At 48.7% G+C, this 26,896-nt stretch overlaps 1 protein-coding gene across 1 annotated transcript; it reads right to left on the reverse strand.

Annotated features, from left to right (window-relative positions):
- Positions 1 to 3,352: 3,352 nt before the first annotated feature.
- On the reverse strand, positions 3,353 to 20,201 carry AKR1B1 (aldo-keto reductase family 1 member B). Its single transcript, XM_065883731.1, has 10 exons — positions 20,047 to 20,201; positions 11,736 to 11,903; positions 10,886 to 11,002; positions 9,826 to 9,903; positions 9,399 to 9,521; positions 8,786 to 8,892; positions 8,383 to 8,464; positions 7,727 to 7,810; positions 5,980 to 6,062; positions 3,353 to 3,751 (listed from the first exon to the last, which is right to left on the reverse strand). Exons 1-10 carry the CDS (start codon positions 20,110 to 20,112, stop codon positions 3,709 to 3,711), a joined length of 951 nt encoding a protein of 316 aa, XP_065739803.1. The 5' UTR covers positions 20,113 to 20,201; the 3' UTR covers positions 3,353 to 3,708.
- Positions 20,202 to 26,896: the final 6,695 nt, after the last annotated feature.

Raw genomic sequence — 26,896 nt, forward strand, 5'->3', positions numbered from 1 at the left:
AGAAAAGAGTCCACTGCCAAAAATATGTTTGAAAACACTGGATTAGGACACACTGGATTAGACGACCTCTGACAGCCTAGGATTCCATCTATCAGTATGAAAAAAAAAACCTTCTTACAAACACATGGGCAGCATTTTCTTCAGGGCTCGCTCGTCTTGCCGGAAAGCACAATCCCTGAGGTTGGAAACAAAAGTTCACACGGTGCTGCTCATAGATAAATGAATCAGGAGTTGCCCTTCCTGTGCATGAGGCTGGACAGGGTCCAGGCAGCGGACAAAGAGCTGGTCCTGCAGAGGAAAGAGCCCCACACTGGACCCAGCTCCACCCCCTGGGGCACCATCCAGAAACTGGGGGGGACAGTGGGTTTGCTTCTGTTGCCCACATTTTGTTATAATAATAATGACGATACTAACAACATCAACAATGATGACTAGCATGTATCGAGGGCTGTGTGCAAAGCCTGGGAGATTGGTTTCACACTCATGGCCTCGTTTAATCCTTATGACCCCTAGGGGGGAAACATTTGTAGATTGGGGAAACAGGTAGGTTAAATGATCCGCCAGACTCATAGATTAGGAAGAGCAGAGCTACAATGAAGATTCAGTCTGTCTATATTTATACAATTTTTTGCTACCATCTCACGTATTTTAGGCCACTAGTCAGAAATGAGCAGCCCCTCTTTGGGTCTGAAGTACACTGATTTCACACTAGGAGGTTTTCATAGTCATTATAAGCTCTTCATTCACCCACTCACTCGTACATGCGACGGCCATTACCAAGCGCCCACTGTGTGCCCAGGCACGGTTCTAGGCACTGCGGACACAAGAGCGAGGAAGACAGACACTGGTGTTCCCTCAGGCTCAGCTGGGAGTTGGGCTGGAGGAAGACCCGAGAAGCCAAACTCTGGGGAAGGAAGGAAGGGAAGCTTCCCTTCAGGCTCCTGAGCCCAATGTCTTCCTTGCAGCACAGCTAGAACATGCCTTCAAGGGTCAGAAAGACTAAATGTGACCTGGAGCTGGACCCCAAGAACCTGAGCCTCCAAAGACAGTCCCCCTAGGAAGCCTTCCCGGGCTGAGCCCAACACGGCCGGTGCTCTTCCTGCTGGTGGTCCCCCCAGGGCTCTGCTGGCAGCTCCACCATAAGCGAGGGGGCCCTCCGTTAGCGAGCACCACAGACACTGCACTGAGACAGCTCGTTTGGGAATTGTGTCAACACAGAGGACACAGTTTCACGTTGAGAAACGTGAAATCAGACCTTGTGCTGTCTGCCATCAACCTGGCCACTATTGTTCAGAGCAGATTTTCAAGTGCGAGTCTTAATGGCCCGTGGGAGTCAATCAAATTTTATTCCATCTTTCAGTTGGTCTCATTATCTTAACAATTCTCCTCTTTGGCTGGAACTTTGTTTTGGTCCAATTCCAACTGTTCCATGAGTGTATTTCATGGCCCCAGCAGAGCTCCTCAAAGCAGGAACCTACACCCTTGTTCTGTAACTCCCACCGACTTGGCCCCTGCAGGGTCAGTACATTTGTGACCAGGAGTTTACCTGAGTCCTGAGGCTGGGATGCAACCTGCCCAGGATTGTGGAGGGGGGATGGGGGTGGGGTTAGTTCCCCAAAGGGAAGGTGGAAAGGGGCTCTCCACTGGGAATGCAGCATCTCTACCTATGGAGACCCTCTGGCGTCTATCTGCTCCAGCCTTATGCTGCAAATACTCCTCTATCTTGTCTTCAAAATGCAGCCCCAGTCCTTTGTTGACAGCTCTGAGCCCTCTCCTCTTCCTTCACCCCAGGCAAGGGACAGTTCTTAGATATAATCGGAGGTCTTCTAGAATGCAGGGAGGAGGGCTAGCAAAGGGCCCTTTATCTTGTTTGTGCTCCTGGCTGACTTCTCAATGGTCTTGTTTTGAGAGAATTTTTAAGCAGGGCTCTAGAAAGCAGGCATCTGATTTAAAATCTCTTACTAGTGATTACCCCAAAGTTTTTCCAAAGTGCACTTAAGCCAACTCTTGACTACCTGGAGAGATCGTTTGGGAACTAGATCACAGAGGACTTGCCACAGCTGTCAATGATAGTCTGCTCTTGGTGATTTAGAGGGTCACTGAAGAGGTTTGCAGTTTGACTTGGGATAAGGTGAGACCTGCCTATCCAGCAGTGGGGACTGGACCACAGGGACCAGTAGGTTCCAGGAAGCGAGGGGCCCAGGCAGTGAGCAGCGGTGAGTGCCTGGTGCTCTGCGCCCCCCACCTGGCTCTACCCCAGCTGCTCAGGGGCTGGGCTGCTCTCCTGCATCCCTGGGTGAGACCCAGCAACCAATGTTGCCCAACTAAACGCTATCCATCCGACACATGGATAACCTGCAAAGCAGTTGTCACCTAACCATAGGGGCTATAATCATCCAACAAACAAAGCCAGGAGCAAAGCAACTTATCTTTGTAAAACTTGAAGTCAACACTTGTCTATCCGACCCCCTTTCCTGGCCTTTGTTAATTTAATTCTGGATAAGGAAACGTTATTAATTTTTTAAAAAGCAACAGCATTTGTAAAAGTAATACAAGGCCTTCACTTTTGTAACCCTATTTCAAGTATTCATCCATCTCTGTCACTTGAAGATACAGCGAGAAGGTGGCCGTCTACCAGCCAGAAAGAGGGCCCTCAGCAGAACCCGACCATGCTGGCACCCTGATCTTGGACTACAGGCCCCCAGAGCCTTGAGAAATACATTTCTGTTGTTTAAACCACCCAGTCTCTAGTATTGGGTTGGCCAGAAAGTTCATTCTGGTTTTTCCGTAAAACCCAAACGAACTTTTTGGCCAACCCGATAGTTTGTTAGAGTGGCCCAAGCTGATACCAATTATTGATGCGAGCTTCATGAAAGCAGTTTCTTGTGAGTGGTGCTGCTTAGTAACCATAGGACTTTGGCCTGCACAGGTAGGAGGCACAACCAAGTAATCTGTGAAATAACAAATGGACTTGTGTTCTGGCTCGGCCGTAGAGCTGAGGCTCTCAGCCTTGGCTACACATTAGAGTCACCCAGGGATCCTGCAAACTCTTGATGTCCTGGGTACACCTGGACAAATGAGATCAGTTTCCACGGATGAGGGCCAGACATGCTAGCATTCAATACCTCCCAGGTGTCTCTGATGCGCAGCCAGGAGGAGACCCAGACCCCTAAAGCTAAATGGGTGAAGTACCGAGGTGATGGGTCCCCACCTGAAAGTAAAGACACCAAGTCCTCCCTCCTGTTGTAGAGCTAAGTGGCCTGCTGTATGGGTATCAACAGGAGGAAGGTTGAGGGGCAGGGAAGGCGGTACATCGTCTCAACAAACCAAAACAAAATAAACAGCATCAAACTCATAAGAGCACATTTTATTTGAGGCAAAGAAAAGTCTAGCTGAAAGGATTACAGTTCCAAGCAATCAAAATGCAATTGTTAGAGGCACTATTTTTGATTTTGTAAATTCAATTTAGAAAAGGGTATTGGGTTGTGCTTTCCCCAGATGGACAAGAAGAAGGGCAAAGAAAACTGAAGAGACTTCTAATCTACTGATTCTGCTCTTCGGACCCAACACCAAGCTGGCTGAGCCCTCGTTGATTCGTCTGTAAGTCGCTGACCCACCGCTGAGGGACACAGGCCAAACTATACTACACACAATAAAAGTGAGGCGGGGAAAAGCAGGTCACCTGGGGAAGGGCAGGCACCCACAGCTTCAAAACTCCTCATGAAAGGGATAATCCTTGTGGGCGGCACAGCTATCAGGAAAAAACAGAAACACATTAGCTTTTTGACGAAGAGACTTTGACCATAACAAACTTCAAAAAGTCAGAAACGGTGTCTCATTTAGGTAGAAAGAGAGGCCTCCGAGGGCACGAGCCTCTTCTGAGACTGCAGATCCTGGGTCTGCCCTTGGGGTCGTGGCCCACCTTCCAGTCCTCTGCCAGGGGGCTCTCATCCATCAGCACCTGGGTGATGGACACCACCCTCCCTGTGTGCCCAGCACTGTGCCTAAGGTGTGCAGGGCGGCAAGACACGATTCCTGCCGCCTGGTAACTCAGTCTAGTTGCAGGACCAGAGAGCACCTATTGCCTTCAACAGTAAGAGGATGATAATAACATAAGAGATGTTAACAAGTCTGCACGCATGACACAGCAAGTGCTCTGAACACGTGGAACAAGAAGCCACTGTCACCTCCAAAACCTCCTGGTACCAGTGGGAGCTGAAGTGAGGCCAGGAGAGTAGTTGAGGATTTGCTACAGGAAACACAGGGAGAGGGGACAGGCTGGACGTCGAGCTGGGGGTGGACTGATGCAGGCGCACGTGTTGGCCAAGGTTCACAGTCCCATCTGCAGGGCCAATGGCCTGTGTTGGGAATGTAATGGCAACAGCGTTGGGAAGTCTGGCTGGGCAGAGTGTGAGAGGCCCAGGGTGAACCCTGCTTGGGGCATACAACTCCCACTCAAATATTTAGGCAATTCAGAAGTTCCCCATGGATTTTTTTTTTTTTTTTTTTTGGCATCCTATCAAACCTGAGAAATATAACACTGCCATTAGCCACAGGGGCTCAGTATAGCAATAGATGCCAAACTGTGGCAGTGTGGATGTACGTATGTGTGTGTACATATGGTTAGAAAAAGCTTCCTAGGTGACCTGGGGATGTTGCAGCCAGCCGCTCCCTCCCCGCTCCGATCCTAACCCATTAAACATCAGTGGCCACAGGATAATCTGACAGCTGTTTCTAGAATAGCACTAGAGAGTAGAAGGAGTCTATACATAAAGGGGCCGAACAGAAAACCCCTGTGGTTTGTCTGCCCTTCAATATGCTGCGTCAGCAGCAGGAAGTGAAAAGGAAACTGAATGAACGATCAGTGATTCTCAAAGCAGAACAGATGTAACTTGGCGACTGATTCACTTCTCTCTTCTCTCTCCCTTGCCTGCCAGATCAAAAATGATTTTAATGTCTAAAGGGTAAGCACCATTAACACAAACAGGGACATCAGAAAGGGCCAGTGGTAAACTCTGCTTCTGGCCTATTCCGAATCTGAGGCCATGGCGTGGCAGCAACACACTCACAGGCACGTGCTTGAACGAAGCTCAGGAGAGAGTTATTGGCCAAGATGCAAACCTGGCGAACACCTGCCAGGGCGGTGGGAAGCCACCAGCGGTGCAAACCCAGAACGGGAGAGAGAGCAGAGGCTGGAAGGAGAGAGCTAGCACCCGAGCCGGCCTTAGGGAATGCTCAAATTTTGCTTAGAAGAGTAACTACTTGAGAAGAAGAGAAGAAACAGAGAAGTCGGACGATAAAAATCACGAGAGAGGAGGTTCTTAGTCTCCACTGTGAAGTGGGGAGATTCTTCTTGAAAGCAGAAAATGAGTTTTAAACTGTACGGAGTTAATGCAGTGGTGCAAAAACGAAAAGAGAAAAAACAACCTTGCTTGTCATCTCCCTCAGCTTCCACACTACAAGTCAGAGGGAATACAAGGAACCAGCACATATATAGCTGGAGGGGCCGAGTGATTCTCTCAGTCACATGGTTTAATCGCTGTGGGAGCTGAGCCCCAAGCACCACGGTCTTCCAACTAGAACCCTTTCGTTAGTCATTAGAGATAAAGAGTCACATGCAAATTTTTCCAAGAAGGCGGGGCACGAGCCACCTGGGATCATCTGGTTTCAGATGTGCCACTAAAATTTGAAAATTAAAAGTCAATATATGTGGTTACTGCAGGTTAGGCCAACAGTGCATGGGCGCGGGAGAAGACATCTAGGGCAGAGCTCCCTGCATTTCCCGGGGGGCTGAGTGCGGCTCAGCTGACACCCTGTAAATGTTTCCTGCTGTACACGGAGGAGAAGGCAAGTTAACAGGCAAGGTAACATGCACAAGTCAGAGCCGCTGCAATAGCAGGACTTGGACAGTGAGGCCTCCAGGCGTTATTCTTTCATCTGCAGCACCCGATACCCTCCTGGGGCTCTCCCGGGACTCACCTCACCAAGGCACAGACCCTCCAGTTCCTGTTGTAGCTGAGTAAGGTGGTCATGTCCGCACTGCTGAGTTCAAAGTCAAAGACCTAAAAAGAAAAAACAAAAAACAAAAAACCAACCTTCCAATAAGCTCTGTAAACGGCTATCAAACACAGAATAGGGAAGCATACAAGCAGCTCCAGGAAGGATCACTGATGAGATGTTGCCCGGAGTGCGGAGGGGCAGGAAGGTAGACTAAACTCAGAGAAAGTTTCTTACATGACTATTCAGAGAACGCACATGTTTTGTCTGGGTACTATGTGAACAATGAAAACAGACCTTCCCTTCCAGAAGCTCCGAACAAAATGATACTTTTTCTTCCATTTATCTCTTCCATTCATTTCAAAACCTCTGCCGACCGCTTCCACTGTGATCAGCACCAGGGGAAATACAGTGATGGGTAAGAAGTATCTTTGCCTCAGTTTACAATGAAGCAAAGGACGAGGTAATTCAACAGCTATGCTACAGGGAATAATTAGCTGTGCACTGCAGGAAAGAGGCTCCACAAAGCACGCAGGGAATCCAGAGGAATCAGGAAGGAATTCCAGCTGGGAAGCTGAAGGATGTGGTCAAAGGAGATGCCGTTTGAGATGGGCCTAAGAAGCCAGATTAGGTCTTGACACACAGAGAAGACGAGAAAGGCGTATCAGGTGGAGAACTTTGCCTACCCCAGGACCAGAGGAGGGCCCTCAGCTTGGATGGCCGCGGAATGTGCAGGAAGCAAGCCTGCTGCATACTCTGTGATCACAACCGTGCAAAAATGTGCAGACTACACAGTAAGATGCAAAATAATTGCGTTAGTACTAGAGACTAGTCATTTTATAATGTCTTTTCCAACCCCTTGAAAACATAAAGTATGAAAAAAAATGCATCTCTAGCAGGATATGTGTTTCTCGTGGTCACTGTTTTACCGCTTTATTTATCTCCTCCACCCTCCCCAGGCCCCAGGGACCAGCAGCACGTGTTACAGCCACAGCCTGGCCAGTGGAACAGGCAAAAATCAGCTGCTTGCTATGGAAACAAGAGCTGCTGGGAACCAGGGCTCAGGTGAAGACAGAGGGGGTCCGGGCAGAGCTGCTCTGCTCAGTGACAGCAGAGGCTCACGGGCGCAGGGACCCTCCTGGAGAGCTCTTCTCCCAGCCCAGCCCCCAACACTGGTATGAGAGGCAGGCAGGCAGGAGGTGCCAGGAGGCCTGCTCTGCTCTGGCAGGTGCTCGGAGAGAACACCTCACTGGTGCCCTGTAAGGTCTGTGCAGGCCTCGGACTTACCAGCACAGCAGTGTTTGCCGAGTGCTTATGAAGGTACTAAGCATTGCGTGAAGCCCGTCGGTGCATCTTTTTTAATCTTCATGACAACTCTTGAAATAGGTACTATTTTACAGATGGGGAAACTGAGGCACAGTAACTAACGGAGCCCTGAGGCAAACCCAGGGAGCATCACTCAAGAGCAACATTTCTCGGCAAATGATGAGTTCCCCGAGGAGCCTCAGCACAGGTGTGTGCATGCAGAGCGGGGCCCGAGGCCAGGGCCTGCCGGGCGTAGCACCGCCTCCCAGAGGAACCACAGTCCCTAGTCCACGGTGGGCTCCCTGCCACTCCAAGAGGAGACGGGGGGAGGGGGGGGCCCACACACGACAATCCAGAGGCCCTGTGAAGAGCTGGCCCCTCCTCCACTGAAGAGACCCTGGGCCGACCAGCCAGGACCTTTTACCTGGAAGTTCTCAGCAATGCGTTCAGGTGTCACAGACTTGGGGATCACGATCAAGTTCCTCTGCATGGGGAACCGGATCAGAACCTGTGAACAGAGGTGCCGAGTGCGTCCGTATACCAGGAGCTCTACACTTTCATCTCACCTAATCTAACACACCCATCACCTGGAGAAAGAAACCCCAGAACTTCACAGCGAGGAAACCAAGGCTCAGAGGTGATGGGGTCATGCCCAGCGAGGGGGAGGGGAGACACTCAGGATCTGAACCCCGAGCCCCGCTCTCAGCCTCCTTGCCACGTGCTTCCGCATCTCCCGGGTACATTCCTCCCTGTCTGGGAACTCGCTCTACCATTTGGGAGCGCTCAGCTGATCACGAGCGGCCTTCTATGAGTACAGAGACGGGTGTTCCCAAACAGTGCTGAGTGCTGACCCTCGTGCCAGCCCTCGGAGGTAGCAGGGCAGGTCCAATTATCCCCAGACCACAGGCAGTCTTCTAAGTCCCTTTCCACCACACACTCCAGGACCCGAGCCACACGTCCAGGGAGCGCTTGACAGGGCTCGGTCACTCTCCCCCCCACCCCCGCCCCGGCTAATGGGAACCATCACCACGAATGCAGGAAGTTCTGGGAACAGTCATGAGTGCCTGGAAATGGCTGTACCTGGGCTGTGGTTTTATTGTGTTTGTCTGCAATCGCTTTGATCCTGGGATCCTCCAGTAGGGAAGGGTCCTCGGGCTTGGCCCTGGAGACAGAAACACGGTCTGCGTGAGCAACCATCATCGCCACCACTCCAGGCAGCCGGCAACCCTAACCCTAACCCTCATCGACCTTGGAGGGCAGCCTGCCTGTCTTCTGATTCAGAGCTCAGTTACAAACTCCCAACCCGTTAGAAAAAGAGTAGGCATCTTGCTACTGGAAACACCAACCAGGAAACCCAACAGGAGGCTCCTGGGGAGGTCTGCCCATCAGCCCCAGAAGCATTTTCCTTGATGCTGGATTTTTCTCTGTAGCCATTTCTAATCGTCACTAGCTGACAAGAGAACACGATCCCGTGGAAACTCACCAGGGCCTGTCGGGAGAGCCAAGGGGACTGTAGGCAGTCACTACAATGCCTTTGGACTGGCAGTACTGGATTAACTTCTCCTGAGTGAGGTACGGGTGGCACTCGACCTGCAGATGCAAACAGGAGGGCTGATGGTACCACTGTGGGCATGGGCCATGGGGCACACAGGAAGTCTCCCCATGCTAAGCCCTTCCCTTCCCAGACATAAAGTTATATGTAACCAATGTCCCAACTCCTAGATAAGCTGTTAACAACTGTCTCTGTTTCCCAGCAACTGTCCTTGACATTAACGAGAATAATCTTGTTACTGTCGCCATGGGCCCTGAGGGTTTTTCTGGCTTTGGCCATTTATCAACTGTGACAGGTCTGAGGAGCTCAATGTCTGCACACAGCGCATCTCAAGACCCTGAGTCTTCACAAGGCAGGCTCAAACCCGTTCTCTCCTGCAAGTTTCACTCCCAGATGTGTCACTATCTTTCTGAGCCATAAATCAGGACTCTGCCAGCGCCCAGGGACCTGCCTCCCGGCTGCGCCCCAGGTGACATGGACAGAAAGTAACTGCTAGGATCACACAGTAACAAACAGGCACAGTGGCTTCCCTGCCGGATGTTACCTGGTTAACCGCCGGCTTATATTTTAAGCCGGGTTTGTTTAAGATCTTCTCCACCTGGAGATGGTTGAAGTTGGAGACTCCAATAGCTTTCACCAGCCCTTCGTCCACCAGCTCTTCCATGGCCTAGAGACCAAAGAGGGTCTGCTTGCTGCTGACATGTGCCCAAAAGGACAAGGGTCAGAAGCACCTCTCGCACCAGACAACTTACCAGGTCCTGCCCTATTCGGTGATAGCAAATTAGATCTTTGGGAAGACAAGAGGCACCAAGACAAAAGCCAGGTTGGCTTTAATGAGACAGGAAGAGCAAAAAACAGAGAGTGACGATTACAGCGAAAGAAATGGCAGAGCCGGGTATTCACACCTGGCCCCTCGCAAGGAGACTGGGGAGCTGGCAAGGAAGGGGAGGCCAAGCCAGGGGCTGCCTTACCGTCCAGGTGTCCACAAAATCGTTGTCACTGGGAACCACGCTGCCATCCCCATCCAATGGGAAAAAGTCCTTCCCAGGCTGTGGTAACAATCAAAGACAATCAGTAACAGACCTGCATAGATCTGCTGGGGGAGCTGCATCTTTGAAAGCAAAGTTCTAATACAATTATTCTAAGCTACAATAGCTGGCTACGGTTTTAGAGGATAATCAAGAGCAAATCCGTGTCAGTGTGAAGAAGAAACGGCAGACAACTCCTGGGCTGGTGCTGACCATCAGGTGGAGATGGACAATTCTCGGTCAGTGAGATGAACCCTGCCGTGGATGGCAGTATGTGCGTGGGCAGGGAGGACTCAGAACCAGGATTCACAGGGCCCATGTCCTGGCTGGATCCAAACCTACAAAACCACCACCTCACCAAGCCTTGACAGCTTACTGTGAAAAACAGAGGGTGAAAGTAAGGCCTCGAAATACCACAGTGCGATAAAATAAGAGTTACAGGGTAAAAACCTGCATGCCTTCAAGCTGGTTGACAAAGCAGAAAACTGAGCCCCGTGGCTAGAAAGGAGGCAAAGGACATAATAACTCTAGAGCTTTTTGTGAAGAGGCAGGCTGCCAAGGTTTACCCAGCTTCCGCAGGATGGGGTGTGTGTGGAATGTAGAAACACGCACAAACATGTACAGGGTATGAATGGGTATGTGTGTAGGTGCCTGAGGCGGTGGGGGGGCGGTCACTGATGACATCTCATGGCCATGGGCAGGAGTGTCACCTGAGCCATGTTCACTGTCACAAAGTTTTGAGTTATACAATCACCAAATGACAAAGAGCAGCATTCTTCAAACTCTGAAACGTGCATGTGAGTCACCTGAGGTTCAGATTCAAAGGGCCTGGGTGGGGTCTGAGACTGAGTTCTAACAAGCTCCCAGGTGATGCCATTGCTGCTGGTCCAGGGACCATACCTTGAGCAGAGCAGCAAGGACACACACAGACTGTGTACCTGCTCACGACCTGCTAACAGGAGAGGGTGATGCCACAGGCTACACCTGGGCCCCGGGTACCTACCTTGAAGCCAGTGGGCCAGTGAATAAGGTAGAGGTCCAGGTAGTCCAGCTTCAGGTCGCTGAGCGTCTTCTGGCAGGCGCCTTTCACCAGGTCCTTCTCATGGAACGTGCACCACAGCTGAAGCCAGCGAGAGAACAAGTCTTACCCTGCGTGCCAGAAGCGCTTTTCCGGCCGGGAGCCAGACAGCTCGGGGACAGAGAACTTGCTTTCCTCTCCCCACAACCCACCCACTTCACTGTGACGCTGTAAACAGTGGGGAGGAAGATTCCATTTCACACGTGGATCCTAACTCTTCCAAAGGAAGGAAGGGTGATCAGATCAAGGAAACCTTTCACAAGGACCAAACTGAAGGCACCAAGTAGAATGGACAGGTCAGCAAGCCAGCCCCAGGCTCTAAACATGAGCTCTCTGGCCTACTCTCCCACAGGCTGGTCTACGTGGAGCCAGCCTCACCCTCCCAGCCGGTGTCCTTTGGGCACCACCAGCCTCTGGGTGAAAGACAGTGGCCAGCGGCAGAGATCAGTCTGCAGATGGGAACCAAGTACCATCCTCAAAGATAACTCCCTGGAAAGGGGGCGCCAACCCACAGCTTTGGCCGCATCAGCAAGGGGCTCCAACCAATGGGTCCAGGCGGAGTGACCATCCAACAGACAGGCGGCCACAGACGGGCAAGCCCTAGAGCCCTCATGGCCTTGAGTCAACACACTTCCTCTGGAAGAACTGCCTGCCGGGTGATGACCGTAGCTGTATTAGGAGGCCCCAGAGCGTGGTCATGGCCCCTAAGCTAATGCTGCCCCTGGATGAATGTGGACAAGAACCCTCCCTCAGGCTCCCCTGCAGAGCGGGGTACCTTGCTGACGATGAAGAGGTCCTCACGCTTCACCACCTGCTCCTGGAGCTTCTCCTGGATGGCCAACCCCACCTCGTTCTCGTTCTGGTACACGTGGGCACAGTCAATGTGACGGTATCCAAGGTCAATCGCTACCTTCACAGCCTCCGTCACTTTGCCTGGAGGGGACTGAAAGAAACAGGAAATGGAAGGCATGGGGATAAAACCAAAAATGAAACAAAACACACAGTGTGCACACAACCCAGAAGCAAGGGCAGCAGGAACCCACGGCTCCTCAGGGACTCCTGCTTCTTTTAAGACTAGCAAAGGCAGGCCACGGCAAGTGTCCGAACATCCTGAGGTGAGATGCAATGTTGCTTCATTTTAGGAAAATCTGACAACCACTTACTAGCAGCACAGATCACCTTAATTAGATGGGCCAAAGCCTCTCACTTCCTTGTTTCTTCAGAACCCATTGACGGTATAAAATATCCCCCACTCTCTGGATCTATTAGGTTCCCAAGACAATAAGGGATACCGTTTCCTTCAAACAGCTCAAAATATTTCAAAAGCGCTGTAAATATTCACTCCAATTCCCATTTGGTTCCCCAGTTCCGTGAGTGAATGCCTATGATTTATTTTCCCCTTCCACTCGTGGATTCTGGTATTGGCCATCACTTGTTTTTAAGCAGTTTTGAGTGTATCAAAGCCAGGAACATTACTGGTACAGATTCAAAGGCCTGTGCTCCAATCTCACTGTGTAAGAATCTGCTTTAAGAGGTGGAGGTGGGAGGTGGGCCCTCAGAGGTATTAGCGGACAGAAATGAGTTGACGGGAGGGGGAAATGGGAGCTGTGGAAGACCATATGGTTTGTGGTCAGAGCGGCAAAAAGACTGAACGCCGCGCCTGCCCTGACCATCTGCGCGTCTGAGTGAGTGGGACAGGTGTGGGGAGCGCCCCCAGCACCCAGTCTGGCCGCACAGACACTCATCTCCGCGATGCTCCTCTCAGACCAGAAAGGTGGAAAGCAAACGCGTGTGCATCAGACTGTTGCATGCATACAGCGCATTCCTCTGGAGAGCTGGGGTAGAAAAGAATGACCAGGAAAACTCCCCAGGGCCATGAGCAGCTGCAGACATCTGCTGTTTTGACATGGGCTGTTGTGAACAGGCCAGGGCAGAGGAGCGGGGGACCCTCACCCAGGTCTCTGGCCACCACGGAGGGAGTAGGGGGCGTGGATAGGCGATGCTGACCTCAGGTGTGAGATCAGAAAACATCTTCAGACAATCTGGCAACCTCCTAGTTCCCTGGAGGACCCAAGAAGCTACACCTGCAGCCTTCCCCCCACCCTTCTCGGTTAAAGGAACAGAGCAGGGAAACCTTGGCATAACCAGAACGGAGTAAGTATCACGGCCTCCTTGTGGCGTCCTGGGCACAGCTGCTGATGAGAGCAGAGCACACCCCTCCCCAGGAAAGAGAACAGGTAAGGAGACCCAGCTGGGGAACTGGCTGCTGGCGCGCGTCAACTCTCTTCAGGCTTGATGGCGCCCTGACTGGATTTCTCTGCGGGCCTGTACTGTACCAGTCCAGCACCTCACTGCCCCCAACGCTGGGCAGAGGGGCAGGAACCTTTCCCAGGCCCAGCCCAGCCACACGCTCCATCTGCCACAGCGACTGGCGCAGGGCCAGAGACGTGACCCCAGCCAGGCCCATGAGAATCAATCTTTGGACTTCAGCTGATGCTACCAAGACAAGATTTCCTTCTGCTGGGGTCCCGGTGCTGGAAGCATGTGAGCCAGGAGCTGCTAAAGGAAAGTGGGGTTGAGGGACAGATGAGGGTTGGTGAGAGACGGCTCCTGGGCACATCTTTTATAGCCTTGAATCTGGTACACCTGACATCATTTTGTAAGGCAATGAATCCCCGCCCGGACACATTCTTTTTCCTGCTGAAGATTAAACTGGTTGTTCAGTTCCTTGGAACCAGAAGAGTACAGAGTAGGATGATCAAGGCTGCTGAACAACTGACAAAAAAACTTAAAAACACGTTCTTGTGATGTTTTTATAGAGAAGCCAAGGACAGAAATGACCTTCAAAAGGTCACGAAGAAGCTACAGCTCCCTGACCCTTCCCCGGACAGAGGGCTGATAAGTGAGAGAAGCACGTGCTGGGAAGCTAAGCCCAAACTGCTTTCAAAGGGGAAAGCAAAGCAGAAGCGAGGACTGTCATGCATTTTACAAATTAAATTTGTACAAGCTGTGGCAATTCATAAAAAGACTCTTGCGAAGGGGTGCTACATGCCGGCCTCCCCTTTTCAGAGACGCCTTTGCAGCAGTGGGGACTAAGGCTGCCTGCGGCCGCCGGCTCTATGTACAGCCAGGAACCAATGGCTCTCACCTAGGCTGGCCGGGCCAGGCCCGCCTCTGGGACAGGCATGCCGGTGGCGAGAAGGCTTGTGCCAGGGCAGATATGTAACAAAATGGAACCTGCCCCGTGCGGTGTTTAGCCCACAATGGCTCAAACTGAAAATAACAACAGCTGCCATTTGTTATGGGTCCATTTTCACTAGTTTTAAACGTATTATTGAATGGAACCTTCACCACGACCCTGGTAGATACTGTTATCTCTGTGGATAAGGGAACTAAGGTGCAGAGAGGTTACGAAACTGGCCATGATGGTGCAGTAAGATGTCAGGATTCAAACCCTGGCACGAGGACCTGATAGCCAGCCTCTGCTGAGAGGTCTGTGTACTCTGGGGTGGACCCCAAGAGGCTGTGAGACACTGGTCAGGGAGAGGACAAGTCTCCTGGGCTTGGAAAATCATCCTCTGAGAATCCACAAACTATGTTCAATACTATCTCAATCAAGAGCCCTTCCCACAGAGACTAAAGTAACTTCCCTCATCACTTTAAGATACGGTAAAAAATGACTCAATAAACTTGGGAATGCTAACACAATTACACCATCTCCCCATCCCATGTCCACATCGAAAACTGCCCATGGAAGGCAGGGGTCCAGACTGAGACTTTGAAAAGAAAACAAATCGTAAAGATCTGTTTCCATACATCTAATAGGAAATCTGCAGAAAACCAGCAGAGGAAACACCCAAGTAATAAATAACCAAATTATACAAATCCTTTAAATTTATTTTAAAATAATAATAATACAAATCCTACAGACAAAATCATGTTTGAAATTCATTTCTGCCACTAATCTGCCCTGTGACTTGGCCACATGCACCCATTCCCATTCCCCTCAGACCTTACAGCTCCAAAGCTCTAGCTTGGGTAGCAACTTAATGATGTTCTGGGCTGATGGCACCAAGTGACAGTGGTGACAAGTCTCTGCCCCTGAGGCCCCCATCAGCTTCACAAACTGGGCCTATTTTCTTTTCATATAACACTCCCAGGAAAACTACTGTCAGTCCCTCTCTCTCTCTTTCTCTCTCTCTCTCTCTCTCTCACCCTTTAAAAACCTAATCATCTTCCACTTTGCTTGTAGCCCATGCACGTTACTTTAAGATAATATCCCTCCCTCTATTCCCTCTGCAAGTCAAAAACAAAAAACAACAACAAAAACACCACAGCTCCAAAGAAGAAAGGTTATAAAACAATGTCATTGGTAAAAACAAAGTATCTCAGAGATTGAATCCTCTGCAGTTTTAACATGGGGGTTTCTGGGAGGAAAGGACTGTGCCCTTTCAGACATTTTTTTTTTTTGAAATTTTCTCGTTAGCAGGTATCGCTTTTGTAATGGAGGAGGTGGGTAGGGAACAAAGGAAACTTCACTTTGGGGAAGAAAAACCATCCTGGGTAAGAAGTATGAGAACAGTGTGCCAATAGTAACCCTGGAGCAAGAAACACATAACCATAACTTTTTATTTTTTTATTTGTTTTTTTTAACTTCTGGCTGCGTTGGGTCTTTGTTGCGGTGCACAGGCTTCTCATTGCGGTGGCTTCTCTTGTTGCAGAGCACAGGCTCTAGGCACGTGGGCTCAGTAGTTGTGGCTCGCAGGCTCTAGAGCGCAGGCTCAGTAGTTGTGGCACACAGGCTTAGTTGCTCCGCGGCATGTGGGATCTTCCCGGACCAGGGCTCGAATCCGTGTCTCCTGCATTGGCAGGCGGATTCTTAAGCACTGAGCCACCAGGGAAGTCCCCAACTATAACTTTTGATGTGAACTTAGATTAATAAAGAAATAGGGCATCAACCTCTAAGGCCTTGTAAACTAACATATTCCAGAAAAGCTGTCACTGAAAAACACTGTTTAACCTCTTCTGATTAAACCAGCTTTTCTTCAGAGAAACTCAACCTGCATTTAAGAGAAACTAAGCTTATTTCTTATTATTGGTTTTGTTTAAATACTATGTCACAATATAATTTTCTGTTTTTCATTGTAAATATAAAGCATTTTAACTAGATGCATGTTAAACAGACACCTGTGACCTAATTTCTCAAAATGTATTCCAGGTTCCAATTAATTTACTTAGAATCTTCTGGAAGAGGAGATGGCAAACTTTTTCTGAAAGTGGCCAGACAGAAAGTATTTTAGGCCTTGTGGGCCAAATGGTCTGTCATAACCGCTCAACTCTGCTGCTGGAGCAGCACAAAAGCAGTCATAAAAGACATGTAAAGGAATGAGATGTGTTCTAATAAAACTTTATTTACAAAAACAGGCTGTGGCCTGCGGTTTACCAACCCCTGAGCTGCTGGAAGAGCATACAAAGAAATGGGGATTAGGCAACAGTCCCAGCCTTGGTTTGTCCTAACTCCTATTCACAAATAACATTCTGGCTTCCAATTCAGCCCCTCCATAATAAAAAGGTATTCCGATATTGAACGCAGATATTCTGGGGACTAAAAGGGTTTCAGCCCCTGCTCTAATTTAATCAGTTGACAATACAGTCCCGGTCAACTTGGGGTAAACCTGAGCGAGCTGGGCCTGCTCGTCTCTCGCCTGCCCTGTGCTTACACAAAACGCTCCCACTCTGCACAGCTGGGAGACCTGGGTCTGGCAGCTTTGTATCAACAAGGCTTAAAATCTGCCACACTCGTAAGACTCCAACAACGTAAGCATCTGGCAGAACCCTGAGGATGGCAACAATGTACAATTTTTCACGTCAACAGAGACGCTTTTCATTGTTTGGTGCAGAGAAGCCAACCTCACTTGGCTTATCGTGTTCAACTATGTCCAAATTTATTTTACAGTTTAATAATGTAAACCACAATTTCCAATGATAAAGAGCATTCTGCTGAAGAATCTCTTTCATTGCCTTATCACAGGAAAACAGTCAATTCTGGCTATGGTTTTTACACCAAAGCTCATAACTCGGTTTGGCAACAAACACAGACCAACTTACTAAACCAAGATTAACTTCCTCCCGCTCAACATGAATCAATCTGTCCTGAATTCCAAGACATCACTGTCTCCACTTGGTTGAGATGGGGATGGACCAGGAATGGCCCTGGGCAGGCAGGTCTTATTTAAGTATCTTTGCCTTTGAAGAGCTCCAGGTGTAGGCCTGCAGGGAGATGAGGCTGGTGAACAGAAAAACAAGCTACTGTTTTAGCTCCAGTGCCAGCACCTCTGCCCTCTCCCCTCTTCCCCTAGCCGGGATCTCAGGCCATCATGAGCTTGCCTTGAGTTCTTTCTCAGCATTTTCTCCTATTCTTAAAGGAAGTGATATCACCCTCAAAGAGGCAAAAACTGGTTTATCGGCAGCAAAAAAAAATCTTAGCTTATAAAACGGTTTGTGGCCCGCCAAAGAGCCAATGGACACAGACAGATGTACAGTCTATCTGTGATGTTGAACTTTACGGTGGGGGGGGGGTGGGGCTAGAAATTAGGGGAAAATGTCTCAAAGGCTCCTGGGTGCGGGCAGATACAGAGATAATGGAAAAGAGATGGAGAAACCCTATCTCCATTCCTAGGTTTTGAGTATGTGGGTGAATTACAACGGCCATTTACCATCAACTTTTCAGCTAGGGCCAAACATTTATCAGCAACAGGACACTGGTCAGCATCAGAAGTAATCTCTGTTTTAGTCGCTTCCTGGCACTACAATGCTCATGGCTTATTTACCGTCCATTGGGGACGTCAAGCTTGCCAAGGGAAACTGCCTCTAAGCCACATGGGCTCTGAGGCAGAGATGCTCTCCCATCGGCCTGAAACCTTCACCTCCAAAGAGAGAACGGAGAGTGTGAGGACCTTCAAAGGAACAGTGATTGGAGACTCCCAGAGCCCCGCCAGGAGTCTGAAGGATACAACACAGCCACCGTCACATGGAAGATCCTCAGGAACGAGGTGCTGCACCCACTCCCAGAGCCTCCCCCAGTTCTCACAAAGATAAGCAAACGGTATTTAGGTAACCCCATCTTTGTCCAGCATCTGTGAAGGAATATATACACACACACACAGGGGAAAGGTATTAAAACACTATTCATATACCTTTTTTACTTGAAAATAAAAAAAGGAAATCTACTCCAAGCCCATACTTATACCATGTCACTGCCACCTCCCCTACCACGCCTCTACACAATTCTGCACAACATCTCCTCGCCACCCCCAAAATCTAGTTATCTTACTTCTTCGTATTAATTCAACACATATCTTTAGGGCACCTACAATTTACCAGGCACCTTGAGCAGTGCTGTAAATAGCTGTGACCAAGGTAGACGCTACCTTTGCCCTCAATGAACTTAGTCTGCTGGAATGAATGATCTAAATGTACAGATTTACAGAGCTATCTTAACTAAATATACAGCTTTGGGGTTGGTGGGGGGAGTGTTAAGTGCTCAAGCAAATGATTTAAAACCCGCTTTTATCAACTTTTACTCCTTATTTACCCCAGCCTCGTGATTTTGAAATGACGAACCTAAGGTCAGGACCATAATTTCTGAAACCGCGAGCTTAGAATAAAAATATTGGAATGCATCCCACCCAGTAAGGTTTAAGTATTGTTTTGTGGAACTTTTGTTCCAGTTACATGTGATGGTGGTTCACCATCGTAAAAACTGTAACTTGCCATTGCCAACAAAGTGTCTGTTCACATCCATTCCAAGAGAACAACCTGTGACAGATGCAATTTAACTTGGTACAATGATCATAATTCAATTACACCCTTAGAGCCACCATTGGGCTTTTGGAAGGAAACACAAGTCACATATACTCTGATCACTTTGGCCAAGAAACACTTTCTGTGTGAGACAACTCTATGACCCTGTATTCACCCTTATATTTACAAATTTTCAACGGCAGGTTTTCGGGTTGAGGTAAGCACCATCCGCTGCTCTACTTCAAACCATTCCACGGCGCCCTCAATCCATGCAGTGTTTTCTTTTCCTTGTCTGTGTGTAAATAACCAATGCCCAATCCTATATTCAAAGCTCCAAGGAAAACCCTGGCCACAGCTATGCAATGTAATATACAATACCCGAAGCTAACGTATAAGCGGCTTAAAATTATTGGGTTTCCCTCGGCGCCCATAATACCACCCCTCTGTGCTAATTTTCAGATACTCAAATTACCCTTTTTACTCCTAACCGTCTCTTGGGGACTCTGTGCACAGATTTCAGTGGTACCGAGGTCTCCGAAGAGTTTTACTACCGAGGGCAGCTCGCAGTTTTGCACGGGCGGGAACCTCCCGGCCCAGATTCTCCGCCCAGCACACTACACCCCGAGAGGCACGCCCGGCTCTGGGGGGCTCTGTGGCTCGCGTCTGGGGACATGTAAATAGACGGGTCCTGGGCAAACTCGTGACGCCTAACTGAATCACCTGCAGTCTCCGAGCTTACCTTGGGACGCTTATTCCTGAGGGAGCAAAACCGAATACGATTAAGGACAAACTATTTCGAAGAAAGACAAAGGAGCGGGCGTAAGAGGTGCCGTTGAGCGAGGGACGCCGGAGCCCAAAGCTCTTTCCCCTCCATCTCTCAGGCCCCGCCCCCGACCTCCATCCTCGGGGCCACAGCGGCGGGGACACGGGAAGCCCCCTTCGTTCGGCGCCCCGTTAGTGACTTTCCAGCTGGGGTAGGATTCAAAGTGCGGCCCGCGGGTCCCAAGCACCAGGGGTTACAGGGTCGGCCGCCCATGAGGCGTTCTCAAGCCCCCCACGCAAGGCCCCTGGGCCGAAACCGCAGGCCAGCGCCCTGCCCGCCTCGGCGTCCAGGTTCCCGCGCTGCAGGCCCGATCCCGCCGGGGGCCCGGCCAGCCCAAGCGTGGCTCCTCCCAGGCGGGGCGTCCGCGGCGGGGTCGCTCAGGGTCACTGTAGGTCTCTTCCCGCCCCAGGCCGCGCCGAGCCTGAAGCGAGCCCCGGACTGCGCTCCTCAGGGTACCTACCTTCCAGGTGCCCAGCCCCAAGATGGGCATCTTTGCGCCGGTGTAGAGCACGAGGTGGTTGGCCATGACTGCTGAGCTCCGCTGACTCCGACCAGAGGACCATGCAGCGTAGGCTGTAGCGCGGTCCTTTATATAGCCTGTGAGGCCCGCAGAAGCGGCGGGTACGAGAGGCGCCCGGCTACGCAAAGGCGGCTTCTGATTGGCCCGCCCGCCAATCAGGACGCAGCGCCTCTGTTAGCCCGAGGTGGGGTGGCTCTGCCGGGAAGCTCCTCCTGCTAGGTCCTAGCGGGACCGGATTCTTTTCTAGCCGGTGGTTCGCCCACGCCCCGCGCGGGGCAGCTGGCTCAGCCAACTGCTGTGGAGCGTGGAAACGCGAATGTTTTAGCAAAAGTAACAGACTTCTCGTAAATAAGTAGCCTGGAAAGGGTTTTTTTTCATTTTTTAAAAGAGCGCATATGGGTACATTTGTCTATTGTTCAAGACCAGTATCGTGTTCTTTGGGAATGTGACCAAAGCCGGGTCTTTAATGTGTAGGAACACACAGACTGCTGCTGTAGTTTAGCAAACTTTGCTCTTAGAAAGGTGCACGCCAGAGAAGTGGCTTGCAATCTTGCTACAAAACATCACCTGGAGATTAGGGTTTGTCCAGCCTGTATGTAGCCTCCTAGGGCTAATTTCACCCCTAGATGTGAGCTTTGTCTGTACACACTGAGTGTGGTTCAGCAAGCCTTCCTCCAAAAGCCAGCATCTCTCGAGGTTAGAAATCCCTGATGAGCTTTATCCAGAACACAGAGAGGACATTCAGTCTTTGGTAAGTATGACTCCATCAAAGCAGCACATCTCATACATGGTAACTTAGCGAAGCTCTCTAGATGAATAAGGCAGAAACCCACAAAAGATAAGTTAACTTTAATATTGTAGCTTCAAAATATTCCGAATTAGGAGGTGCTAGATAATAAATTAATCGGCCTTAATTGGCAGGTAGGAAAACACATTAGTTTCCAAGATAACCATAGGAAAGTTGCTGGAAGACCTTTGTAGACAATTTTGGATTCTTTCCAACAACACTTCTCCATGATGCTGCACCCTACCTCAAATTTGATCTTTCTGCTCCATCTCCCTTTAATATTTCCCCTAATTATGCAGGATTGGGAACTACCTCTGCCCGGTAAATGACTCAGGAACCAGACCTCTCTAAACTCCATTCTGGTGATTTTCCATTTAGTGACTTCTAAAAAGTGCCCCCCTAGGAAAAATTTATACAAAACAGACTAGCCCAGAGATTTTCTCCTTTTGACTATTATAAAAACTGTTGTTAGTAGGCAAATTCTGATACTATTTGTCCCCCCAATAAGAGAATTTTAATTTGAGCCTACCGCTGGGAATTTGGTTTGTGGTGGAACAGCGGTAGCCTACCCACGCTGCATTCATAAGATCTTTGTCGGCATAGAGGTTGCTGTCCAAAGTCACCCTGAGTGACCAGGTTGCTATACATAGAGGGGCTATCTGTTAGGGACGTATATTCATTATGAATGGCTTTGTTGTTCTTTCTTTGATGATTGAGTTTACAAGTTGACTGCATGAAAGCATAACTGGCTAAAAATGGAGTATTCTGACTGGGCTATCAAATGTAAAAAGTCAGACCTGTGGATCTTCTGTAGCAACAATAGTACTGTATTTGGAACATACTGTTTTGATAGGCCCTGTTGCCTCTGTAATCTTTGTAAAATGACATTGTACACATATCAAAGTTATTCTTTAAAAAACCATCAATGGAATTCTTCTGAGAAACATTCTAGTAATCCTATTAAGAGCAATGTGAATCTTAATGTACTCGAAACCAATAATCCCATCATGAGAACCAGTAATCTCATCCTGAGGAAATAATTTGAAACGAAAACACACATACATGCATGCGCGCGCATGCGCGCACACACACACACACACACACACACACACACACACCATACTATAGGTATAGGGCTGGGACTGGGGTGAGGCAAGTGAGGTACTTAGGTGAAAAATTGCAGGCCTGAATGTGGACACCTCCTTAAACTTTCTACCCTTGGCACTTCACTTGCCTCACCCTAGTCTAGCCACACACACACACACACACACACACACACACACACCTGTATGGATGAAAAACAGTTCTATACACATAATGTAAAACTGTAAATGTCCAATAATAGCAAGAGATGAAGTGTAGGCATTAAAAATGAAGACAATTTAGATATAGAGAAAAGTGTATATGAAATAACACTAAAGTGAAAGTAGAAAACAAAATCATAAATAGGACATGATTACAAACATGAAAAAAACAACGTGTAACATATGGATAAAGTTAGGAATAAGCCAAATGTAAGGGAGGATACTCTTTGTCAGATTATTTCATTAATAAACATTTTTTGCAATTAAAAGACAATTTCCTATTAACTACAGGATAAAACTTAAACTCTTTTTTTTTTTGCGGTACGCGGGCCTCTCACTCTTGTGGCCTCTCCCGCTGCGGAGCACAGCCTCCGGACGCACAGGCCCAGCGGCCATGGCTCACGGGCCCAGCCACTCCACGGCATGTGGGATCTTCCCGGACCGGGGCACGAACCCGTGTACCCTGCATTGGCAGGTGGACTTGCAACCACTGCGCCACCAGGGAAGCCCTAAAACATAAACTCTTTAGCTTGGCATTCAAAGTCCTGTGAAATCTAGTATAATTCTGTAAATATATGAGAAACTACCAAATTGTACACTTTAATAGGGTGCATATGATGGCGTGTGAATTATATCTGCATAAAGCTGTTATCAACTAACATACAAAGTTACATGCTACCTGTCCACACAGGCTGCTGGAGGTGAAAGGAGGTAGTAGGCTCTATTCGCAGTCCCTCAAGGACCCAGGCTAGAGGTTCCACCACATTGTTTCACTGCTGCCCCAACCCAAGTCTTCAGGGTTTGCCTCAGGAGAGCCAAAGAGCACCAGGAAGTCACAAATGAGTAATGAATTGCTCAGGCCTGCAAGTGGCACACATCACTTCCATCTACAATCTACTGGCCAGACCTACTTGCGAGGTCCTGCCTATCTTCAGTGAGATGGGCAAGTGTCATCTTCCTGTGTGCCAGAAAGCAGAGGAGAAGAGAATACAGTAGAATACAGTAAGCAACAAAGTCTCTTCCACAAGGACAAATTGAGCCCGTATTATGTTTCAGATACTGCTTTAGGCACTTTACATACATTACATGAAGGTGCTGTTGCCGATAGTAATAATATAATAGCTAATTTCTATTGAGTTTACTATGTGCCTGGCACTATTCTACAAGCATTGTGTGCATTAAACCATTTAATCTTCATAACCGCTCTTTGCAGTGGGTACTATTATTCATCCATTTTACACATGAGGAAACTGAGGCACAGAGAAGGGAAATAAATTGCTAAGGTCTCATAGCAAGTAAGTGGCATGGTCAAGATTTAAACCCAAGAACTTTGACTATATGGCACCTGAACTCTTATCCACTACACCGGTGGCTTTCAAGTTATTTTACCATGACTCACAGTAGGAAATACGTTATGTGCGTCAACTGAAAAAAAAATGCACAACCTAAAAGTTGAGAATTATGTTTTATTCAGCAGACTTGCTGAGGGAGACAGCCTCTCAGAGAGCTCTGAGGACTGCTCCAAAGAGGTGAGGGAGGAGCCAGGATATGTAGGAGTTTTTGCAACAGAGACCTGGTAGTCGGAACATCAAAAGATTATGGTTAATTAAAGAAAACCAGATATCTCAAGTAAAGGAATTTAGCAATTTTCTACGTATGGGAAGATGCAAGAGTCTGGGCTCATTGAAGTTATTCCTTTGATACGCACCTTAGCTATCTAGGGACAGTATCCTGTTTTTTTCCATCCTGAATCCCCTCAGGGTGCACCGTTGGGGGTGGCTGCCAGTGGCTGATGGCTTGATGGCCACAACATTCTTTTTTTACCGATATGGCAGGTGACATTCTTCGTTCACATATGTGACACAGTGCACATATATATATGTATCACAGACACCAAAGACCCACAAAACAATTTTCATCCTTATTATCTGTGGCATACTCTGATATTGCATATTCTGTTTTGTTTTATTTTTCTAGTATTGATTGCAACCATGATTCACTCCTGATTCCATGATAAATGATTTCGTGGTCCACTACTGAGTCATGGTCTCCAGTTTGGAACTCTGCCCTCCATCCATACCGTGCCCTCACCACTACTCCTCATTTCAGGTAGCAGCAAAACTGTGATAACCACACACCAGGCACCTGACAACAGCAGCCCCAGGAGAAATCCACAGGGTGAGCATTCCTGTCATGCCAACAAAGGTGTCTTTCTCCCCACCTCTGCCCACTCCATCCTTCGGTACCCTTGGCTGAGCAATCATCGGTTTGGAATGAGAATGCCTGAGATTGGTCCTCTGGAAGTGGGAAGTAGGGAGAGACGAGAAAGAGCGTGGAGGTCACAGGAAAAGGACAGAGGCTTCAGCTCCTGTCATGGAGTGGGCTGGACATAAGAAGCTCAGGGAACTGGTCTGTCGGGGAGCTGTGTCAATATTTATTTTTGTTTGCAAGATGAGGTTTAGATGGCAAACATCGTTGGGAGAACTGTCAATATTAACCTTCCTCATAGACTCATAGATACAGCAGAATAGCAAAAAAAAGAGAGAGAGAGAAACAAACATTGTGTCACCTTTAGCACAACTGTTCAATAAATTCTTGTGAATAATAATATCCATGGGTGCCTTCCATGTATCAGGCACTTCAAATTCACTGTCTGATTTGACCCTTACAACCTCCTGGTCAAGACAACTGACTATTCCTTTCCCATTTGGGGCATTGAAGAAACTGAGGTTTGGTAATATTAATTGGCCCAATACCAACACGTTAGTTAAGTGGCCATCTTTTAAAATTTTGTTCATCATGGATTTTTTGGCATTAATTTCAATTTTTTAAATATTGCATTAAAATATAATCTATCTCGATTCCTGAGATTTTTGGTGCCCTCCTCCCCCTAAATTCCGCATAGAGGCAAAGGTCTCCCTCACCTCACATTGCCTAAGAGCATCAAAATAAAAAGGAACCGACCCCCAGGGGTGGAGTTGTTCGCAAAGAGCATTCATTATCCACATCACGAGCACCGGTGCCGGCCACACTCTTACAGCGCTTGCGCATGCGTGAGAGCACCGTGTGCGCATCTGTGGGCTTCAGCACAATTTCCTGCCCCTGCAGCAGTGACTCCACCCTTTTTCTTCCAGTCAAAAAAGCCTAAGAGAAAGCAGATGACTGAGGGAGGCATTGTATTAAATGCCTAAGGCATTAATGAATTCTTTATCCCGAGGTGGGGTGGCCCTGTGGCTGAAAACCTCTGCGGCCTGCGGCTCCTGCTTTCCGAGGGAGGGGACTTAGTACACTAGTGGCAAGAGGAGAGACTTACCCATCCGTCACTGCGAGGGGAATGGGCCGCGTAGCGAGCGTTGCCAAATCTGGCTCCCTGTGCACCAATGCCGAATAGCAATACGGAGACAGAGAATTGGAAGATAAGAAATAGAGAGGCGCTTTATTTTCTTTGCCAGGCCAAGGGAAGACACAGTAGGCTAACGCCTCAAGAACTGTGCCTCCCTCCTTGGGGAATCGGAGAAGATTTTATACGTGGGGCTCGCAGTCCGCAGTCTGGGCGTCTGTGATAAGGATCAAAGTAGTGAAGGTCTTGCGTTTCTTTTCTTCTGCAAATTCATGGCCAAAGCTGGCATCAGGTGGCTCAGCAACCGGGTCTGGTGTCCCTGAAGTTACCGGCCTGTGACCTTCTTTCTGAAATGAAGAGTGCTACAAGGGAGTGTAGGGGGAGAAGAAATGTCAGGTGCAAATGGTAATTTGTATGGAGTCAGAGAGTAGTCAGCTTTGTGAAGGACAAGTCTAGCTACAAGTGTTTGTTAGTAGTAACAGCTAAAGAATAACCAAGATTGCTTAACTCTTTCAGGCCTGTTTATGTTGTTTCCCCAGCCTGTTCATTGTTTCCTTATTTTCCTTGTTGATCAGAAAAGTCTCATTTCTATTTTTGCTGCAACAGTAGTGCAGATAAATAAGTCTCCTGCACTCCAATTTAGGAATAGGTTACTGGTGAGATTGAGGGGTCTCCTCATTTGTCTGGGGTCCTGGTTTTGGAGGGGTGGAGTGGGGTGGGTGCAGGTCAGTGAACCTACAGAATTGCTAACACAGGTTCTGGTATTTGTAGGCAGCTTGGACTTGAGCATGGACTTGGATGACATGATTGATAACTTCCTGGCTGCCAGCCCCTGTTTCATCCTCAGTGGCCAGCACCATACCTGTCCTTAGAAAATCTACTATAAGAAAAGATCTCTGTGCGTAGGTAAAGCACGTGTAGTATTAGCAAGTTTGGTACCTTTATGGAAGAAGTGTATTCAGTCAACAAACTCATTCACTTATCCAATAAATATTTACTGAATGTTTAATGCCAACAGTTACTGTTTTAGGTCCTGGGATTACAGAGATAAACAGGACAGTCTCTGATCACATGCAGCTTCCTTTCTAGCTGGGGAGAGATAAATAGTAAACATACCTAAAACAAGCTAATGTAATATCTGGCCAGATAATGTTAAGCCACTTGATGAAAACAAAGGAGGTGATCAGGATAGAGATGAGGGCAGGGTTGGCAGCGTTGGAAGGAGGGTGGAGAGGGAGGTGATGCATGTGCATACCTAGAGAGACACATTCCAGCAGGTGAGAAGAGGCCTCCGTGGACCTTGACGGTGGTTGAGTTGTTTTGTGTGTACATGGGGTGGGGGGAGGGGGCGTGGTGGAG

The sequence above is a fragment of the Phocoena phocoena genome, chromosome 9 (assembly GCF_963924675.1).
Source record: "Phocoena phocoena chromosome 9, mPhoPho1.1, whole genome shotgun sequence".
Lineage (NCBI taxonomy): Eukaryota > Metazoa > Chordata > Mammalia > Artiodactyla > Phocoenidae > Phocoena > Phocoena phocoena.